This window comes from Marmota flaviventris, chromosome 9, assembly GCF_047511675.1.
Source record: "Marmota flaviventris isolate mMarFla1 chromosome 9, mMarFla1.hap1, whole genome shotgun sequence".
NCBI lineage: Eukaryota > Metazoa > Chordata > Mammalia > Rodentia > Sciuridae > Marmota > Marmota flaviventris.
The window spans coordinates 47,509,386-47,531,796 of NC_092506.1; the positions used below are offsets into that span (position 1 = coordinate 47,509,386).

At 35.0% G+C, this 22,411-nt stretch overlaps 1 protein-coding gene across 6 annotated transcripts in view; it reads left to right on the forward strand.

Annotated features, from left to right (window-relative positions):
* The window catches only part of Sox6 (SRY-box transcription factor 6), a 577,529-nt gene that overhangs the window by 473,009 nt on the left and 82,109 nt on the right, over positions 1-22,411 (forward strand). For all 6 annotated transcript variants that reach the window (XM_071616371.1, XM_071616370.1, XM_071616368.1 and 3 more), the window contains one exon: positions 17,869-18,018. In XM_071616371.1, the coding sequence (XP_071472472.1) occupies positions 17,869-18,018 (150 nt within the window). The remainder of the gene's footprint in view (positions 1-17,868; positions 18,019-22,411) is intronic.

The window sequence follows — 22,411 nt, forward strand, 5'->3', positions numbered from 1 at the left end:
TGGGGAGATGCTGACCTGAGAGGCTGTGAAAGTGATTGAGCTGCGTTTTCCAAGCTCTGCTCTAGTCAGTTGGGAGAGAAATTTAAAAAAAAAAAAAATTAGAAAGTACTGTTTTCTGAAATTCCTCTTAACTAAGCTGTATTTTAACGGGCCATTTAATGCTCAAATGGATAAAGGTATTACTTCAGTCATTGAATTGTATCAAACTCCTTCTCAGAGGCCTAGTTTAAAAACTCTATAGAAAAAGTGGTTCAGCATCACATTCCCAGTGGATCATCTCTCAGTCTGCTTGAAAAGAAAAGCAAATAAATAAAAGTAAATTTTAAAATAAAGGAGAAACACTAACTGTCAATGAAAGAGATGATATGCCTTCACACTGGCCTTGCTGGCCAGAGTTCGCAGCTTCTTAGCTCACGCCACACAGAAAAGACACCCCAATTGGTAGTGCCACTGTTCACCTGCCAAGAATTTGTTCCTCAAGGCTAAGGAAGCATTTGTTCTACATCCACAGGGGCAGTCCCTGCACAATGTATAGTTATATCATTGACTCAGACGTAGCACAGTAGAGAGCAAGATCATGAGAGCAAGAGAAAGATGCTTTATTGAGATAGGGGAGAGGCCTAGATGTGACTTACTTGGAAGGAAATGCTTCACTTATCCATTCATTTATCAATCATTTTAAGAAAGAAGGATTTCTTAGTTGCAGAACAGAAAGTCATCTAGCATTCACTTACATCCAACCATATGCTCCTAGTTTTGCCTACAATTCCTGATTACGAAACACAGTCACCAAATACTGACAAACCTCACTGTGAAACAGAAAGATGACTGTGTATCATAAGGTCATGATATGTATTTATTGAAACAACATGCTACCCTTTGTGTAGCAGCTGGCTTGCTCTCAACATATTTTCTATCTACACATTAGTGAATGGCTTGGAGGTTTTAAGAAAGCAGTGTTTCTTGGATCAAAACAACCTCTACATTTAAAAGAACTAGTGACCATGGGCTAATTTTCTCTGAACCTCAGTATCCTCAATTGTCAAGTGGGGATACCCATAGAGTCCTGAAGAGGATTAGGTGAGATAATGCAAAACTATAATGTCTGCCACATAGTAGATGCTCAATAAATATAATTTCTCTCATTATCCTTATGCTTGTATTCATTCACTGATTTAACACATATTTTAAATCTTTAAATTAAATTGCTTAGGGCCTTGCTAAATTGCTGAAACTGACTTTGAACTTGTGATCCTCCTGCCTGAGCCTTCTGAGCTGCAGGGATGACAGGTATATACCACCATGCCTGATTTGAAATACTTTTTTCCTAATGTCTGCGTATGATGATTACGTCTTTTCAAAAAACACAGGCATAGTACAGTGTTCTTTAGCAGAAAGTGACAGCCAGTTGGCAATTAGAGTAGTTTATATTAGACTTTCCACTGGTCAAGAAAAAATGTTATAGTATTGAAAGAAAAGTCTTGGAAATAGATGATGAAATTATAAAATTCCATGGACTTCCAGAGATAGAAAGTCTGCAGAAGCCTTGATAGTCAAGTCCTAACTCTACCCTTGGTTCCATGGGCTCAGACAAATTGATATTCTTGATGTCCAGATTCCATTAAATTGATTTAGGAATAATACCCCTCATAGGGCAGTTGTGACAATATGTAGAAAATGCTAGTGAAAAGTGTTTTGCACACTGTCAGGAGCTGTGTGAATCTTTTGATTTTATAGTTGAAGAGACTAAGGCCCAGAAAGATCAATAAACTTCTAGGTATATAGAATTGTGAGGCAATAGTGTAAAGAACTAAATTGGATTGCTTTTTGTTTATAAATTTTGGCTAAATTGAACTGAACTTAAACAGATGGCCAAGAGGATGGTATCTTATGCTCCCATCTATTCTAGGTGGGAGTAGATGGGAGGTAGGTTTTAATAGAGATACATTTCTTGATGCAATTGAATGCACCAATCTAATGAAGAGGATTCATTTAAAAACCAAAATACCTGGTTACTGTGTTAGTAATAGTGACAAGGCTGAAATATAAACATATTAACATGATAAAGGAGTAATTATTTAATCAGTTCACCCATACATTAATTCTCCAATGTTTATTAAATGTCTACTATGTAATAAGCACTCTTCTATTTTGAGCACACTAAAATCTATAAAACTTGACCCCTGCCCTCAAGAGTGTTCACAATCTAGTAAGCAATGTGATAATTATTAAAATAGATATGTCCCCAGAGTGAAAAATGGCTTGGAAGGAGGCAGTGTTTAGCTGGGCTGGGGAGCACTGGCAAACTTCATGGACGAGGTGATGGTAAAATTGAACCTGGAGAATATAACTTCACTATGTTTAGGGACAAGGATGCAGAATGCCAGAAATACAGACAAGCTCTCCAGACAAAAAGAACAGTCGCCCATAGGTATAGCAGCAATAAACATCATGGCACATTTGGCACCAGTTGGCACAGGCTGAGTGTACAGGAGCAATAGTAGGTGAGATTTGAAAGGTGAGCATGGGGTCACATGGCAGGGCACTGTTTACACCTCACTAGGGAATTTGCAGTACACATGGTAGACGTGATTTTACTCACACCATAAATGGTAAAGTGGTATAAGGTATAGTGAACAACTTTATGGTGTGATATTCCTCTATTAATTTGATCTCTAGTTTACATTTTTCATTACACTCCATTTAATAGTTAGGGAACTATGTTTGGTAAGATTGATAGTCCCTTTAGTACAATGGTACCCTGTGGCAAGTGAGACTGTACAAATAGTGTAATGATACTAGCTGAATAAACAAAACTGTCTAAGATTGAAGCAAAGCCAAGGTCCAACCATTTCCTGGGATTTTGGGAAATCCCGTAATCTGCAGTTTGTATTAAACCCAATCATATTTAGCACACTGCTTCTCAGTGAATGAGCCTTGATACTATATTTCAACCACATGATGAAATGAGAAGTAAAAAAAATCTATAAAGAAAAGCTATGGTTCTTCTAATTGTTAATGCCTTATAATTATGCCCCTTTCTGGAATAATAAAATGTTCCTTGGCAGAGGTCAGGATCTCTGCCACTGACTTATTTAACAGATCCTCTTAACATCTGTCCTGCAGACTGTGCACTTTATTAGCAGACAAGAGACCCAACAGACTTAGCCTGCTGTGTACCTTTTTCACATTCACACAGCTGTGGATTAACTCAGACTTTCCAGAAGAGGACCGACCAGAAGGGACAGTAATGTTATTGGCTGATTCTAAAAAGATGGGAAAAAAGGAGCAGAAACAAATGTTGCCCGAGTACAATTCAGTGTTTTTAGGGTGACAATTACCAGTCTGTTTTAAAAAAGAATAAAAGCAGCTATTTCCCTAAAAAAGGAAAGTCTATTCATATCTGTGTGGGAACCTAATCAGGCTCTTGTTTCCAATGACGATGACTCCACAGTCGCACCAGGTCTGCAACAAGAATGCTCCTTTTGTGTGCCGATAATGTGGAAACGATAAAATTTCCTTTAGGAGACATATGTGTTTACATCATGAGATGTGTTATTTGACAAAATGCTTTGTTCTTCTCATATTTTCTGTGCAGAGTTTCATGCTGGTTTGTTGGGCTGGAAATCTTTGATTAACTAGAATTAGTTGCTGAAATAAAATAGACACTTTTGTTTTATGATTCATCTTGCTGAGCTATAAATTATCATAAAACATATAAGGAGTGACAGAAAGAAGTGCTGATTTGAACCTCTGACCCATGGCAGGCACAAAAACATAAGATTATTCCTTCAAAGCACTGCATAGAGACATAAATATTCCATGGTCCACTTGGAATTATGTCCTCTTAACAAACTAAAGCTGTGATTTTACATTACGTAAAGAGAGTTTTCTATGTCATGGTATGCTTAGAGGAGATATTGAGATTCAGAAAAATCTCCCCCAAATTAGAATTTTGAATGCTTTAAGATTTTTCTCTAACAATAAACAGCGAAAACAAGAACAAAAAAAAAGTTCTTGTCCCCTAAACAAATAGCCAAGGGTAGTTTCCCTTTATCCAGAGAAGTGGTACATTTTATAAATCTTAAGCCTGTTTCAAAGCCACACTGGTCTTTAGTGTGAACATCTTAGTGCCATGACACACAGCCTTTGGGTACTAGCCCAAAGGAATGGGCTGGGAGGTGGAGACATTATAAAATGCACAACAGAAACTCCCTCAATCCAAACACTTCCTGTGATGCAGGGATTTGTGGCCAATTCTGTTCATGATAACTTTTTTTTTTTTTTTTTGCTACTGGGGATTGCTTTTGCTGAGGCTGGCTTTGAACTCCTGCTTCAGCCTCATGGGCCACTGGGATTACAGGTGTGTGCCACCACGCTCAGCTCATGATTACTTTTTAACTTCAAGTTAACAATAGACTTCTTTCTGGGGCTTCACTATGAATAAAGACAAACTACCTGCCCTCAGTCAAAATTAATTGTTCCCAGTGATGGCGTTTCAGCAGTACTTTGTCAGTGCTTTTCTATTGTGTTTTCCCCTCTCTCCTTCCTATTCTTGCTGTGGGACAGCATATCCTTGCTGTTCTGAAAGACAGCATATTTCTTCATCTTTGTATCCCTAATATGCTTTATGCTGATTTATATAAAAATTCCAGTAAGTAGTTATTGTTTATGAATAATATCTTTGGATCTTTCTCTTAAAGAGAATGTGCCTGCAAGAGTAGGAAGAGTGTACAGGTATTGAGGCTTCACGGCGTGCCTCTGTTTTAAGTACTTCTTTATTCCAGGTGAAATATTTTGGAGAGGTTCTATTATTATCCCATTTTATAGATGTAGAAATTTAAGGTCCAAAGAGATTAAATAGCTTGTTCAAGAAAACACAATTAATGAAGAGTTGTTTTGAATGAAGAGTACACACACTCAATCTCTATTATAAGACCTTATTTTCCTACATTTCTTCTTCAGTCATTTATATTAACTATTACCTGTTTAATCTATTATAGGAGTTTTTCAAGATGGATTTTAAGTTTTGTCTCAGTATCATATCTAGTTATAATAAAGCCTGTTGTATACTTATTACCCATGATTTGAATGATTTTTAGCATGGCTGCCATGTACAAGGTATCAGTCCTTTCTGCTAATTAGAGAGTAAGCCATGGGTATTACTGTAGGATACAGATGGCATATTTACATACTGCAAAATATGCTGAAGTTCTCCAATTGGCAATACTAATAATTTGCTGTTTAAAATGTGACAGTTAGTAGAGTTGGCGCTGAGACAGAGTAAAACATTTATTTGAGTTTAAAATAACACAGAAGAAATTATGAGGAAATTAAGAGGAGGATATTTTGTATTATTTCTTATCTAGTTTACCTGATCAGTTAAAAGTGAATTCAAATATTTTATTTCCTTCAATATTTATAACAAACAAAAATTTTACTTTAGTGTTAATATGAAATTTATGTTTAATATATCCATATATGCCATCGTAGCTATAAATGTGTTCATTAGCATATTTCTTATGTTCAGTCTTCCAAAATCTGCAAAGAAATTAAAATTAAGTTCAGTTTTAAAACAGTAAAAGCATTTTTACATAGTAAACACATTCATTTCCAACTAGTATCATTTGTTCTGTCCAATGATTAAAGTGAAATAACAGCACCTAGAAAATATTATACTTTCCTTTCATGAAACTTTGTTTTCCCAAATATATATTTTTAACAACTTGAATAAAAGCTTTTTAAAATCGCATAGTTGCCCATATTTGTCTCCATTCTGTGTTGTTTTGGAAGCTTTATTATGGATGGAATTCGAAGGGCATAGAAGCTGGGAAGTTGTAGAATATTTTTCAAGCAATAGCATCTGGTTCCTTGGCAGTCATCATGGGCCAAGGCAAGGCAGCCCTGGCATATCTCCAGATTCCCATGTGGGTATTGCTGAGGGATTTTCAGGTCTGCCATGTTGTTTTAATGGTGTTTCCTAGAAACCCAGAAACTCATAATGGAATCCAAAGTCGATTTAATAGTGTACAAGGCCTATGTGATTTGGCCCACTTACTACCTTTCTGACACTCAACATAATACCCTTTGCCCAAGGTATACTGACCTCCTTGTTTTTTCTTGAATATTCCAAGCACAATTATACCTTTGCCATGGGAATTTCATCTATACTTTTCCTCTGCCTGAGTGCCATCCCCAGATAGTAACATGGCTTACTTTCCTCATTTCATTTAGGTCTCTATTCAGATGTCCTCTCTGTTTTCCTGCTTTCTCCATATTTAAGCCCACTTCCCTCCCCTAGACTCACATATCCAATTACTTTATATTTCATAGTACATATTACCCATAAAATCACACAACTATATTCTCATTTGTTTTGTCTTCTCCCTACCCTTTCCCCCCAAATCACTGATCATTGTTTTTCCAAAAGCTAAATAGTACTTGGCCCATTGTAACCACTCAGTAAATAATCTTTCGAAGGACTAGATAAAGGAATGAATGTAGTACCTTCTGTTTAAAAAGAAACTATATTTTTAAACATTGTTAAATTAAGATATATTCATTTATTAAGTATATGACTGTGCATGTGATATTGAAGACATTCTTATGACTCTTAGTTTGTGAAAAGTAATGCTGAGGTTTCAAATACAAATTCTAGACTCACTGATGAGTTTTCACAGCTTATTGGTAGAGGCAAGATAGACTTGTTTGAGGTTTACCTGACAAGCTGGGACTTTGTGACTAGAGAGTTAAAGGAGAATTACAAATGCAAGCCGTACCACTTGGAGCACATTCAGAGAACTGGATCTCTTCATCATTGCCTGCCCAGCTCTTGAAAACAGAAGGAAAACAGCTTCCTTCCCCTGATGCTTATTTCCAACTGCCCTCATTATCACCTCTTTGAATATCTTGCTTCAAGAACTAAATTACTAATTGTTTCAATGACTGAACTTTTATTTCTGTAAACAAGGCATTGCATGTTTACATATTTTATTTAGCACCCTGAAAGAGAAGATACTTGGAAAAAGCAGAGAGATTGTTTCTTAAAATTATTGGAGGTCGTTTTGTTTATCTTAGTTACTTGTGCTGTACAACTGTGTTCTATAAGGAAATATTCTTCTGAATGCATTCCAATATAATTGGTGCAATCAGAATGAATTCCAACTGCTGCTTTCCTCCTCTTAGTTAACCTTTCTCCTCTTCCTCCTCCTCCTTTTTGTGTGTGTATGTGTAGCAGAGGATTGGAACTTGTGTTACCTGATGGCTTCTGATTTTTTTTTTAAAAAAAGCATATTAGTGTAGGGATTCCCTTTTCCTTTTTACAGCTTCTCACCACCACACCCCAAAACGTTCTCTACCCTGTTAGCACAATGAGCAAGTCAAAGGAGCAAACTGCCCAATGTTTGAGAAAATAAGCAAAAGAACCTCTAGTCAGGGAAATGCTTCTTTTAATTCATTTTCCTTTGCTTAACATTCTTGAGCCAGCTGCAGGGAATAATGGAATGAATTAAACAGGTCCTGGTTCTCAGTAGCTTATAGTCAACGCGTGTTGCATTTTTCTTTTGGCTGTTATGGAAAGACCTTTCGGGGGATGAAAACAAGTTTGCTTTAACCTGAGACAAATTTTTAGCCCTTTATGTGTATTTGCATAAACTTTAATTTAAAAAGTCCAAAAACACCTTAACACGATTATAATTACCTTAACCTAATAAGTATAGATGCACTTTTAAACATGTACATTTTAAGACAAATAGGAAAATTAAATTCTACAACATAAATCACTTTTGGGTGCCCTTGAATTACTTTTCAAGTACATTTAGGATACATTTCTCTTTTGGACACAAGGAAAATGGAAGAAAAACATCTCTCTCAAATAGTCTTAAATAAAAGCTCTGACAGAATGTACAAATTCTATTTTCAATGTATTAACTAAAAGAACAGTGCACCAGGAGATGTGAACAGTGAAGTTTGTATGAACAGTGGGTGAGGAAATAGGCAACCTGGGTTCTGGATTTTATTATATCAGATAATATTTTATGCAAATAACATTTCTTTTGTAGTCTTGAGATTTCATCATCTGTACAGCAAATAAATTGATTTGATAACATTCACAATTCTTTCTTCTGATAACATTGAATTACCTAGTGTTTCTTTATGAGAAAAAATCAATACATTACATGTTGAACCCATATGCTCAGAGATTTAAGATGTTAGAAACAAAGAGAGGTAGAATGCATCGTTGGGGATCTTTTTGGAAAGGGTGTGAAGAAAGGTTAACTAAGAAAAGGATACAAGCAGATATTATAGCAATTTGAAGAAAACAGAGGCAAAAATGGAAGTGAAGGGGGTTTTATGGTCCCTGTCAACAGAACTATTACTAAATGGCAGGTATTATTATATGCTGAAAATGTAAAAATAAATGAAACTCTGTCTTTCTCGTAAGAAGGTCAAAATATAGTGGGGAAGAAAGACATGAAAAAAAGAAAAGAAATTCTATCAACTGAATGGGGAGAGAAGATGGGATATGGTGGGAATACAAAGGAGGAGGTATTAGACAAGACTTCATGGAGAAAGTGATTCTTGTGTTGAGACTCAAAAGATGATAGAGTTAACAAGGAAAAACAAATGCAGTAGAAAAGCATGTAGAAGGGACAGGGCATTGACTTGGCTATTAACCCAGCATAAAGGAGTGGAGTGGTCCTTTTCACCCTATTCTTTCTCTCACCTATCCCTACACACAGTTTCCTCTGGTCTCATAAATTAGGGGCATAGATAAACAAGTTCTTTCTATGCTACAGGACAGGAACTTTAGTTCTATCTTTCTGTAAAACCACAGTTATATTTCCATTTTGTTGACTTTGAAGGTTTATGAGAAGTAAAGGTATTTGTAAACTCTTACAAATAATTATTTTTAAGCTCTTTCCCCACCCCTCCTTCAGTCTGTAATGACACACTTTCTTGTCTTTGCTAAAGAAGCACAAAATCAAACTTCTGAATTACTCCTGTTTTTGTCTCCACCTTTTCACTACTAAACCTGTCCAGCTTTATACCATGCCTCACTTGGTATGCAAAGGAATTGCCAATGTGTGTGGTATAAAGAACAGGGTCTGTTAACCTGAGTATCTGACGCTAGGCCTGAAGTTCTCAGATGTTGTTTAGAATTACAGCAAAGGTGGGGCAGTATGAAGGCAAGAGTTGGAATCTTTGGGTAGCTCCTATTGAATCTGTTTTTGTTGTATAGTATTTTTCTTTTTTCCCTTTCTGCATTCTCCACCATTAGATAGGTTTTTTTTGTTTTTGTTTTTGTTTTTGTTTTTGTGAGGGAGAATTTGATTCTCTTTTTCTCTGGGTCAGACTCCACACTACTAAAATGTCTTTGCTAACTGCAATGAAAAAATGCAGGAGAACCTACTCAACTACAAAAAGAATTTGGTATGTAAAATTGTGTCTGCATTTTACTGTTGGTTTCCATATATTGGAGCATACCTGTGCCAGTTTAAAGCCCCTTTCAATTTATATTTTATCAAGTTCTATTTCTAACCACACTTTGCATAGTTCTTTTTGCTCTTTCAGTCTATTAAGCTAGGATTTTTTAAAGTGTCTTCTACTATAGCTCAGAGATGGGTTGTTGAGGAGAGTTGTCCAGATCAAAACAGTGACCTTTACTCCTTCAAGATGACTGGTGGTACCATTAACTTTTCTTTCTCCATTTGAGGATTATAAAGTGCCGTTTTCCAAAGAATAGCTGTAAGACATCTGGAAATATGGTTTGCTATTTGAGAGCTCAGAATGGCAGTCACATCAGAATCTTTCTTCTCCTTGGACAATGATCCTTGTCTGGTAGCTAGGAACAGGAAATAGGCTTCACTGTGATTCACTATATAGCTTATTTAAAATAATTTAATTATAAAAACAGAAAGAACATGGGCTTAAAAGTGAGACTGATTCTAAATGGATAATAACTCCTATCTTACAAAACTATTATGAAGATTAAATAAAATAATAAATTAAAATACCTAGCAGTGTCCAGCTGAGTTAGTACTCAACATGTATTTGTTAAATTATCTCATGAATATGGGGGTGATGATTGGCTGGCTGGAGGACTGGCTATATGGTTTTGTGAAAACCATATAATTATAAAGATGAAAAGGTCTTTGAAGCCTTTCTCCATGGCATTCTCTATTGAAGATCTTACATGATTTATCATAAAAGGAATAAAGATATATTTTATATTATGATAAACATAGGTGCATTGTAATTTGACAACCATTATAATTTGACAACAGTTTGGCTGTTTAGGGACAAAGTATGCTTCTCTTCCCAAATACAAACTGGTATCACATAGCTTTCAAGCACAGTACATAGACCATTGTGTGTCCTGGTAGATACTCAAAAATTTCCCTTTAAGGCTGAGTTTCATTAGTGGAACTTACTGCTCTATGTTGAATCTAAGTAAAAATCATATGACTCTAAGTGGGCTTGGTTATTAACGTGTCATTAGGATCCAGATGCAAGAAAGACTTATTGTTAAGACTATACTGAGTACATAAAACTAGAATCTTTAGAGGTATATATTTGTGGATTTGTGAGATCTTCATAAGATTTAATCCAACTTATTTAAGAGAGGTTGGCTGATGAATTAGTGGTAAAGTATGGAAAAGATTCTGTGTTTTCTGCTTTTACATTCATCATTCTTTGGAAATACCTGTCTTCTTGGAATAAATTCTGATATTTTTAATATGGCCTTGCTGTAGTTACATGTTGAAATCCTTATTCCCAAGGTGATGGTAACAGAAGGTAGACCTTTAGGAGGTGGTTAAGTCATGGATCTGGAGTTTCCACAGATGGCATTAATTAAAAGAAGCTCCAGAGAGAGAGTCCTTGCCCCTTCTACCATGTGAGGTCAGAGGGAGAAGATGGCCATCTATGAGGAAGCAGTCCCTCACCAGACACTGAATCTTGTGATGCTTTGATCTTGGGCATCTCAGCCTTTAGAACTGTGAAAAATAAATTTTTGTTGTTTCTCAGCCACTCCGTTGATGGCATTGTGTTGTAGCAGTGCACATGAACTAAGGCAAGCCTCCCAAAGCCCATGCCCTCGAACTTCTCCTCCTGCCACTCTACTAATCCTTAGCAGCCCTGCCACACTGATCTTGTTTAAGTTCCTCAGAAACTTGTCTCTTTCCTACCTCTGAACCACAAAACTTGATATTTCTTCTTTCTAGGATTTTTTCCACTGGATAGGTCTTACAGAATATGATACTTCCTTCGAGAAACAATTCTGATCCTCCAGATGACATTAAATACTTTCATTAGGTGGTCTCTTGACATTATGTGCTTTCCTTTCTCAGTGCTTACCATAACCATAATTTCATAGGTATATCTGAGCATTTACTTAATATCAGTTTCTTGTGTTAGCAAGCACCAGTCTAAGTGGCTTGTTGGTGTAACTCTAGTATTTAGGACAGGGTTTAAATTATTAAGTATGTAATAAAGATTTGTCTATAAAAAAATTAATGAATGCTGGAAATGTGCTTGAAAGATACAAAGATTAAGCATTTGTTCATTTCTTTTTAAGAAACATTTATTTTTTTAGTTATAGGTAGACACAATATCTTTATTTTATTTTTATGTGGTGTTGAGGATCAAACCCAGTGCCTCACGCGTGGTAGGCGAGCACTCTACCTCTGAGTCACAACCCCAGCCCCAAGCATTTGTTCATTTCTATTTTACATTATATTCTGGTAATGTTGGAGTAAGTGCTAGAAATTTCTTCTACTTCCAATACTGACTAATTACATGATAACGGAAAAGCTAAAGTTACTTCTGCTTGCTAGATCTCAGCTCATCAGTAGAATGAGGAAGTCAGTCTCACTTAAATGATGTGTTAAGGCTTACAGTTCCATGTGGTAAGCATGTCATCGTTCCACTTACCAAAAATTTTAAGGCTAATTACTTTTTTAAAACACTACTAATAAAAGTGGATCATTTTTGGCTAAAAAGTAAAAGCATTTCTTAAAGTATTCCCATAAAATATGAGCGATTTTATAATTGTGAAAAATATTTAGTTAGGCATAATTTTACTTGTGTGTACTACATATCATTTATATGTCTGGTGTAAAGAAACAATTCAGTATCCCAAATAGTCACTGAGCATTTTTCAAAATTGAAATGGCAAAATCCATATTTACAAAAGTCTTCACCAAAGTTTAAATGTTTATGAGACTTTTGCTAAGCCCATTATAAGCTTTACTATAATGTTTTTTTCTTAAACCTCAACTATGTTTATGAATGGATGTTCATTATTATCATAAAGACAATCATCTATGATCTGAGGATTCTATGTGGAATGACATTTTTGTAAACCCATATGAAATAATCAGTGTTCAATCTTTTTTCTTCCTGAATCTTCAGTCTGTAAAGGGATTTTCTGCCTTAAGCTGTTTAGTTAGAATAACTAGTATTTTAAAATTATCTCAAAAAAGGATGAAGTTACATCTAGAGAAACTAAATTTCTTAGTAACTAGATTGAGAAGAAAAATTGGTACTACTCCTTAGTACTACTCTAACAGTGTAACTTGTATACTTTTTAAACTTTGTAGATAATTTTAAGACAAGTTAGTGAAGCTAGTAGTTACTCAGAGGTTATCTAGTAAACATTTTATCAAACCATTACAAATGAATAATTTCTTGTGAAAAAATATAATTTAACTGGGATTGAATTTATTTCCCTTTTTTAAACTCAAAACCATAAAATTATTCATTATATATAATTATGTACCACTTCTGTTACCTCATTTATAGACATTCTCTCTCCTTCCTAACATATAATGATTATATATAGTATGTTAATTCAGAAAATATTGATTGGGAATCTGTTAGTTGCAAGACATCATTGTTGGTGCTAGGCATTAAAAAATATATTGTAGATACAGTGTGTAACGGATAATAAAATACACAACCATAACTAAACACAGTTTAAAAATTTGGTAAGGACCACAAGAAAAGTGCAAATCAAGTTTTAAGGATCTATATTTTACATGTTTAGGGCTTGATACTTGGTCCAAGACTTTGAGTCCTCCTCAACCCCTAACATAGAACCTTGCATACAGAGCATACTTGATTAATGTTAGCTTAGAAGGTGAGCTGTAAAATTATTTTATAAATTTATGCCTAGTCAATCAATGGCATTTTCATTATCCAAAACTAAACTCTTCAATCTGAAGATATTTATAACAAATAATGTTTTTGTTATATAGAATGTGATATTTTAATTTTTATGAGTGCCTCCTTTCTTTTCATTGTACTCCATATCCTGATTTTTATTTCAAGACTCGTTCTACTAAATCTTACATGATATCCACTGCCCAGTTAACCTAGGTCTGTAAGGTTCATGGAATGTGGCTATAATTCTTTCTGCCTCTAAGATATCTAATAATCAAGACTTAAAGAAAGGGCTCTGAGGAGTCTCTGAGTTCATGGGGTCTTGCCTCTTTTAAGTACAACTTACTAGAAAAATATGTAAAATAAATGATTGTCAGAGCTTTAGAGGAAGTTATTAACATTACTCTCTTTCTCAAAAACAACTGTATTGTTCAATCAACCTGAGGGATCACTGAATTAAGTCAGCTTTTTAAAAAATAGATTATTCTGCATTTTTCACAACTTGAAGTTCCCTAAAGTACTCAAGATTGAGTAAAATAAAATGTGCTTTCTTTTGATCTGAGTGATTGAGGTAAAGTGAAGGCATAAATTATGTTTAAGGACCCTTAAATCTCTTTTAAGATTTCATGACTCTCTAATACTCGATAGTAGGATGCATTGGTTATGATGCCAACTACTATATAGCCAACACCTTTTCAACTCAACCCCCTCTATCCATTCCGTTTGTTAACAGAATTTTCCTTCACTGCCTTAACCCAAGCAGAAATTTTTTAGAAGCTTCATCTGCCCCCACTTTGAAGACATCTGGCTGAATTTCAAAGAGAAAGGACACAGCAGAGTTAAAAGGAAGCAAAAAGGACAGCCTTCTTTTGCCTAAGTTCTGTCAATTTGACTGACTCTTACTTGTGAATTTTTCTTGCCACTGAGTCATTCCATACAGAATTATGAAACTTTAATTTCTTTAGAGGCTTGTTATATTAGAAAAATTGTTCCAAAGAAAGCAACAATCATGACATAAGCACATCTGGCTCTTGCAAATTATTCTTTATTAAGCTTTCATTTAATTACATGTGCTGAAAGGTCTGTTTTTGATTACTGTAATTTTTTTTATTTGTCCATCTGAATGATAGTAATGCTGGAAATTATATACAAACCACCTGTTTTTTCTCCCCTACTAATATAGCAAAGTTTGAGCTGTTTTCTCTCTGGTTGATGAACTAGGAAGCTTTCTATTTATTATGATAGAAATTTGACTATCAAGGTAATGGCTTAATCTTGAGTATAAGAGGAAAATAAAATATTTGAATGAAGTTTTCAAGCATTAACTAGTGTTAAGATTGGGGCACCTAACTTCTGGCTAACTATAGCAGATTAACACATTTATTTATTGCCAGTTTCATACAAATCTTAATATAGCAACAGTTAAGGATTATAGGTATAAACCTTCAAGTAGAAATAGAAAGAGAGGCCAAAAATGTTTTTAGAATATGAGAAATGGATAGATAGGGATAGATAACTGTCTTTGCAAAAAAGAGAAAGCTGATATCTAAGCTTTAAGAGTGTAAAGCAGAAAAGAATCAAGCCCAATTGTGAGCTGAATCTTTGAAAGGTTGAAGAATTAAAGGCATCATGTATCGTTGAAGGCAAGGATTGAAGAGGTAGATTTGTAGACAAGATGATTAGTTGAAAACAGACAGAAGATGATCCCTCTCTAACCCTATGCAACTGGTAACTATAATTCCTACCTCTCAACCACCATAACCGCTACATAACTTGGTAGAAGACTGGAAGTTTATGGAAGGTTACTCTCCTGAGAAGTTGAACTTGAGAGGTTGAGAGGGAGATTATTTTTGGTGTGTGTGTATGTGTGTGTGTTAGGCACAGCCAAGAATGAGTAGTGATAACATTTTGGAAAGGTGATAGAGCAAGACAGTAAGATCCCCTAGCTACCTCCTCCTGCTTGGCCCACTCAGTGGTGGAATACAAGTCTATCCCTCAACACAGGCAAGAATTTGAGGATCTCTCTCAAAGAAAATAGTCCAATGTAAAAGAAACAATCTACAGATACTGATATTTGGGATTCCTCATTGAAAAAACCCTATTTTATGCATTATTACTTTATACACATCAGTCAATAAGTGAACCCCCCCACTTAGACTTTTCAATCATCTTGTGAGTATGTCACTATTATAGATGAATAAACAATCAATGAACACTAAAAACTTCATTAAAGCCTCTTATAAGGAAGAACCCAAAGAGCTTGAAAAAGACAACAGTGCAGAGAACAGAAAGCAAAAACAAATCCCAAACCTATAATTAATATTATTCAACAGAATAGACAACTGGATGCTATAAAAAGAAGCAATTAGAGAACAAAAGAGTACCTTTAAAATAAGAATATAAATTTTAAAAATTCATAGATGCCTTGAAGATCAAGTTAAAAAAATCTATGATAGCGTATAATTAAAGGTCAAAAAGTGAATAATAGAAGGGAAAATAAGGAAATCGAACAGTTATCCAACAGGAGTTTGAGAAAGAGAATAGAGGGAAGAAAGTTGTTAGTTATTTACCAGATTTAGGGAATATGAGTTTACAGAGTAAGAAGGCCAAGTGTATAGAACAATACAAACATAAACGGATGCACCTCATAGTGAAGTTTTAAAACACTTGGCATAAATGGAAGATCCTAATGCTTTCATAGGGGAGAATAAATTGCATATACAGGATCAGGAATCAGAATGACATCAAACTTTCTTAGCAATAAAAATAAGAAAACAACAGATCAATATCTTTAGAATTCTGAGGGACAATTATTTTCAACTTAGAATTCTATACCATTCAAACTACAATCAACTAAGAGGCATAATCATAACATTTCTCAGAATATTAGCTCTTAAAAATTAACTGCACATATACCTTTTTCAGGTACCTCCTGGAAGATGTGCTCTATCCAAAAGAAACAGTTTAGTAAGAGGCAGGAAATCATGATAGCCAGGAAACAGAATTAAGGATAGAGAGGCAAGAGTAATTATACATACTATAGATCTGCAGTAGGCCAAAAGAATCAACTACTTCAGATTAGAGCAAGAGATAGAAAATTCCAAGATGGACATCTACATGGAGAAGAGGTATAAGATACCTAAAACAGATTACCTGATATATTCAACTAGACTGGGTTGCATTTCATTGGTCTCTTGGAGAGTTTGGGAATTGATTTGTGATATTTCCATAATAAATTAATAAAAATTGAGGCAAATATTAAATCTAACAAAATAAAAAGTTGAGAAATAGAAAATTAAGTATAGTTCAACTGTGAATAATATCTAAAGAGAATGCTATAAACAGTAAACATTAATTTTAAAATTTGTGATATTAACATTAAGAAATCAGGGAGGAAAGTCTGTAGCACATGTGGGGTTGGTAATATAAGAGAGGTAAATTTTCGTCTTTTATTATATAAAGTCAGTGGATAAAGATTTAACAGTATATATGCATCTACAAGTGAGACAATAAATACCAATCAAACCATTAAGTTCAAGGGATGTACAGAGCTGGGTCTGAGGTAGGGAGGACAGGGGCAGGAAAACCAAGGCTACCACATGTGGCTGTAGAGGCTGTGTACTGTACATGTTGGCCATGCTGTTTTGTTGTTGGTTTCTTTCTGGTTTTAAGCCCTAAAGTAGTAATGAACTTGTTAAACTTGTTGACTATAAGAATACTTTGATAAAAATTAACGTTATATAAAAAGAGGTTGGTCAACCTGTCTTTCAATCTTTGTTCCTAATTTAGCTATATCCACGTATTTTGAGGTTGACAATTTTAAGATTTATAATATCAGGTTATCCACTTATCACGGAAAAAGGAATTCTCTTAAAACTGAGCAGATAGAATGAGTAAGAGTATCATTGGTTTGCTCAAGAGGACCATAGGCATTACTTCAGAAAAGACTATGAAACAGCATTGAGAATATAATGAGCATAACCTGGAGTCTCAGGCAAAGGCAGGACCTGAGGAAAGAAACAGAGTGATCTTTTCTGGACCTGATTCAGGTAGAGAATAAAGTGGGTAGCTTCTGTGTCCCACCCAACAAAAAGCTTGATGTTTTGTTTTTATTTTATAATCCATTGAGGACTATGTTATGTGTTGCCTGGAAGTAAGAGGGCCTGCCTTTGGGCCTCCAAGGTCTTGAGGGTGGCACTCATCATCCAGAAGGATCAGAGTTCCCAGAGAAGCTCAGTCAATGCTGAATAAGAACAGTGTAGTTCTTCCAGGAATCCATAGGAATATTCAGATTAGTTCTTAGTTCAGGAATAATAGAATTACATAAATGGGTAAACCAGATATTTAAGGGACTTTTTAATAGAGATTTGAAGCATGAGAAAGAATCTTTGAGACAACTTAGTCAAATTCCTTTTTGTGCAATTGAAGAAATCCTTCTAGAGGGATCAAATCCTTTATTCAGGGTTTCAATATTATTGCCAGAAGGAACAGGCACAGAACCACAGCTTCCATGCCAGTGCTCTTTCTTTCCATTGTATTACTTGGTTTTTCTTATTTTCCTCTTTGAAAAATAGTAAAAGAAAAATTGTGAGGCTGTCAGAAAAATAGTCACCTAACAATACGGTAAGTTTTATTTATTTTTTTCCTGAAACTCCATTTTAGCTGCATTTAAAGAGATCAATGTTTGTCTTCACTGTTTTGCAGCAGCTCTATGCCGCTCAGCTGGCCAGCATGCAGGTGTCACCTGGAGCAAAGATGCCATCAACTCCACAGCCACCAAACACAGCAGGGGCAGTCTCACCTACTGGGATAAAAAATGAAAAGAGAGGGACCAGCCCTCTAACTCAAGTTAAGGTACTTGCTTTGCAGAATTGTGGAAACTGTTTGGAAAATAGCTTCACAAGAAAGGTAGTGAACCAAGCTATGCTGGGAATAAACAGCAGGCAGCATAGCAACATAAAGGAACCCCAAAATGCTCCTCTTTATGGTAAATTTCATGATTGAGCATTGAGAAACAGGTGTTTCTCTTTTGATAACAATAGTGCCATATTGTGAGATCTTTACCTAAATCTGCAAACTCACTTCTCAAAAATTTTTCCCTTTTGGATTCTGGCTTTTATTTTTTAATGTTCATTGGCATAAATGGCCATGATTTTATTGCTAGTCTTTGTCATGGACTTGTGACACTTCTTTCCATGTTCCTTAAACAGGTGGGGAGCCAACTTACAGTACGAGAGAAGGAAGATTGTGAATTTTTAGCTTTAGAAGGGGGACAAAAAATAATTTAATGCTGAATACTAAATGGTTTGTTGATGAAGTTCTCTCCAAAATAAGTTGTAAATGGGGACTCTGAGGAATTAATGACATCATTGCCTAGTTGTGCTTTTGATGCCAAATAATTGTGATAGACTTTTTCAAGTAATAATGTCAACAGATAGATACCTTTCCTAACTGATTTTCAGTGCCTTGAAACTGGGCATCCTGGAGATATTTGGTGACAGAGAGAAACTGATGAGCTACTCCAACTTTGTGTTGCAGCTGGTACCTATAGGTGGTACTGGTTGTTTTTTATGATTATATTTGCTTTCCATCTTGAATTACTTAATTCAAATAGTTCAGAGAAACTATTGTCCTATATAGTTGACTTATCTACTTGGGCATGGGTATGTTAAATATAGATGCTGTATTATAATGTGACAAAAATGTGCATTTGGAAAATTGTTGCAATTATTAAATCTTCACATAGAAAGCAGTTAAGACCAACCAAACTCAGCATTGGATGGTATATAATTACTGAAATTGTTTTATTTTTTAAAAATTTACAGTTAGGAATTTTGAGACTGAAGAAAGTCTCGAAAAAAACAAGGGACTCCAAATATCAAAGATCAAAAAAGTGAGCATCATTAATACAGATAGACTAACACCAATTCCCCAAGTTAATTTAATGCCATTCAGTCTTTTAGATTCTCCAAAGAAATAGATGAACATTTATGTTTTGTTGTTAGAAATATTAAGATATGAAAATAGGTGGTTTACATTTCATAAGACAGTAGTTTTTTTAGGAAAACAGGCTATTTTGTGTTCCAAAAGTTTATGTTTGTGAATAAGAGAATACTACAACTTTAACCAAGTCATTAGAATATAGGAAATATCTGTGACTTGAGCTATTGAGTATTAAATATTTTAACATGAAAAAGTCATTTTATAAGTATTGGCCAACTGGAACTACACAAAACCAAGCCTTTACTGTATGAATAAAATGTTCCCTGGTTATGTTCAAGCTTATATCTGCTTTTACCATTCTGTCTTTGTGAGACAACTGAATTTTTATTACTCACTTGACCACACGCAAATTCTTAGGGAGTTCTCTATATAATTTAACTTGCCTATATTTTATGTTAATAACAAAGAAAACATTTCTCATACCCATTAGATTGTTTATTGTATATGTGTGTGAAAACATATAAACCAAAACATAAAGCAAATGTTTCAAAATTTAAAAATAACTATTATTGAAGAACTTCTGAAAATAATCCCATGGCTTTCTAATTGAAAAAAAAATTATGATCACCAAAATCTCTCATGTTTCTCTCTGTAGTCATTTGCTTATTTTGAATTCAGACATGACATAGGGCAAAATTTGCTAGAGGTAACATATTTTAAAAATAATCTTATGTATCTTCTTTTTCCCAGAATTTTTATCTAATATAATAGTCAACATCAGTAGTCAGAATATTTATGTTCAAATACCTGTTCTACCGCTTTTACTACCTGTGTTACTTTGGGTAAATTGCTTAATTTCTTTCAACCTTTGCGAACCATGCAATTGCTTACCTTCTGGCATTTACTCCTGGCCTCAGGTAGTTTCCTCACATGCATGCACTGATTAGCACTCCGTTGGGATCTCTGGTAAATCCTCAGCATTCTTTCTCTGTGTAGCTTTCTCTTTGTTACCCTATCTTGCGTATTCTACCTATGTCAGCATCGCCAAACTCTGAACTCTCAGGGATCCTGTTTTCTTCTCTGTAAAATGGAAGTTAGTGTTATGGGTCTTAAATGAGACAGTATATCCTCTGTTGTAAAATGAGCATTCCATAAATGTTGGTGGTAGTGATGATGCTCATAACAGTAATAAAGGAAATGGTGTGGTAGTTTTAGCAGTTGGAATTAAAATGTTGAGTTTTGGACTTCCGTACTGAGAGGAAACCCTAATTGAACATACCTAGAGGATTTCCATTGTCAACCCTGATGGAAGATCCAGGATCAAGCTTCACTTTCCCAGGTTAAACGTGTAAAACTCAGGACAAGACTATATAAAACAGTGGTTTGGAGGCATTTAAAATAGGAAGACAGTGGTCCCTGCAAAAAGAGAAACAAGTGAAGGGAGCACTAGACTTGTTCTAGCTTACAGTCTAGCGGGAGTTTCCAGGCAACTGTGGAGGGAACTTGCCAGGATCCCCAAATAGAGAGACAGAGGTCAGAGTTTAGGTATGCTGACATAGATAGAGTTTGTAAGGTAGGTGCCAAAGGGGAGAGAACTACACAGAAAGAGAATGCTGAGGCTCTACAGAAAATTCCTCTGTATATAATACTGATATGCAAGTACACTCATGTGAGGAAACTACTTGAGGCCAGGGAAAATACCAGAAGGTATCAGGCAAAGCAATTGCATGGTTCACAAAGGTCCACTCATAGTTTGCATTCCCAGAGTGCAAACATCTCCTGACATGTAAGTCATCAAGTACAGTTCCCAGAAGGGTATTTGTCTCATAGGGAGGCCAAATTCTCTCTAGATTAATGGCTGTTCTGAACCTGCCTAATAAATCTGAAAAGTATACTCAGAAAGGACCAAATTGTTCTGAATCTCAGAACAAAGTCCACAAATATTTAAAGAAATGCATAAATTCTAGCATCTGACAATGGAAAATTCACAATGCATAGCATCTATTCAATAATTATCAGGCTTGTAAAGAAGCAAGAAAATATGAATGATGAAGAGAAAATTCAGGCTATTTCAAGCAGATTTCAAAATGATGACAGATAATAAAATTAGCAGGTAAAATAGTAAAAGCAGCTATTATATGACACTTCTAGCTGGACCCAAGTGAGGAGATAGGCAAATCTGTTCTCTAAAGAGTACCTATAAAGCTGGACAAAGTTGACAAAAACTTCCATCTCAGCAATCTGGAAATTGACTAAAGGCACATATAATCTGAAGAAACATTTATGCTTCTTACATGTAAGAATAGTAGGAGTGTGTGGAATTTATTTCCCCTATCTCCAGGCTCAGCACAGAGTTTCTGTCAGGCTAGGGTAGGGTGTAAGAACCAACAGTAGCTAAGCCACGTTAGAAAAGGACTCACTGTATTCGGAGTTGGTAGGTGATACTCATGTCCAGTGACATTGTTGATGGAAATGATAATCATTATATTATAAGTAATAAATTAGAGCATATTTAAAACCAAAAAGGATGTTATAAACTCCATATATTCAAGAAGATTAAGGAAATCATATGAATGATAAGGCAGGATATAGAAAAACCTAAACTGATTGTCTAAAAATGATATTACAGTGTTCAAGATGAAAATACACTGGATGGGATTGGTAACGTCTTAGACATGGCAGAAGAAAAGATTAGTGAACTTGAAGACATAACAATAAAACCATCCAAAATGAAACTGAAGAAAGATTGGTCAGTACTTTGAGTCAACTTAAATGCTCTCATATTTGCAATTGGAGCCCCAGAAGGAGGGAGAAAGAACAGACAATTATATTTGAGGAAATAATGGCTGAGTATTTTCCAAAGTTGAGAAAAATTCTGAACTCAAATATTTTAGAAGTGCAGTGAACCTTAACTAAAAGAAAAAATGGGGGCTTGGATTGTGGCTCAGAGGTAGAGTGCTCGCCTAGCATGTGCAAGGCCCCGGGTTCGATCCTCAGCACCGCATAAAAATAAATAAATAAAATAAAGATATTGTGTCCAACTACGGCTAAAAAAATAATTATTTAAAAACAAATAAAAGAAAAAATGGAAGAAACTAATCAAATGCTTAGCATATAAATCACCATTATTTAAATAGGAGTAAAGGAACTAACTGGTCTAAATATCCTTTGAATTGAGGACAAAAAGAAGTAAATTGTAATTAAGTACATCAGATAATTTTGGCATCCATAATACATATAACTATTTCTTAAGAACATGTCCCATATCTAAATATAGATTAAAAAAACATTACAACATAGATGT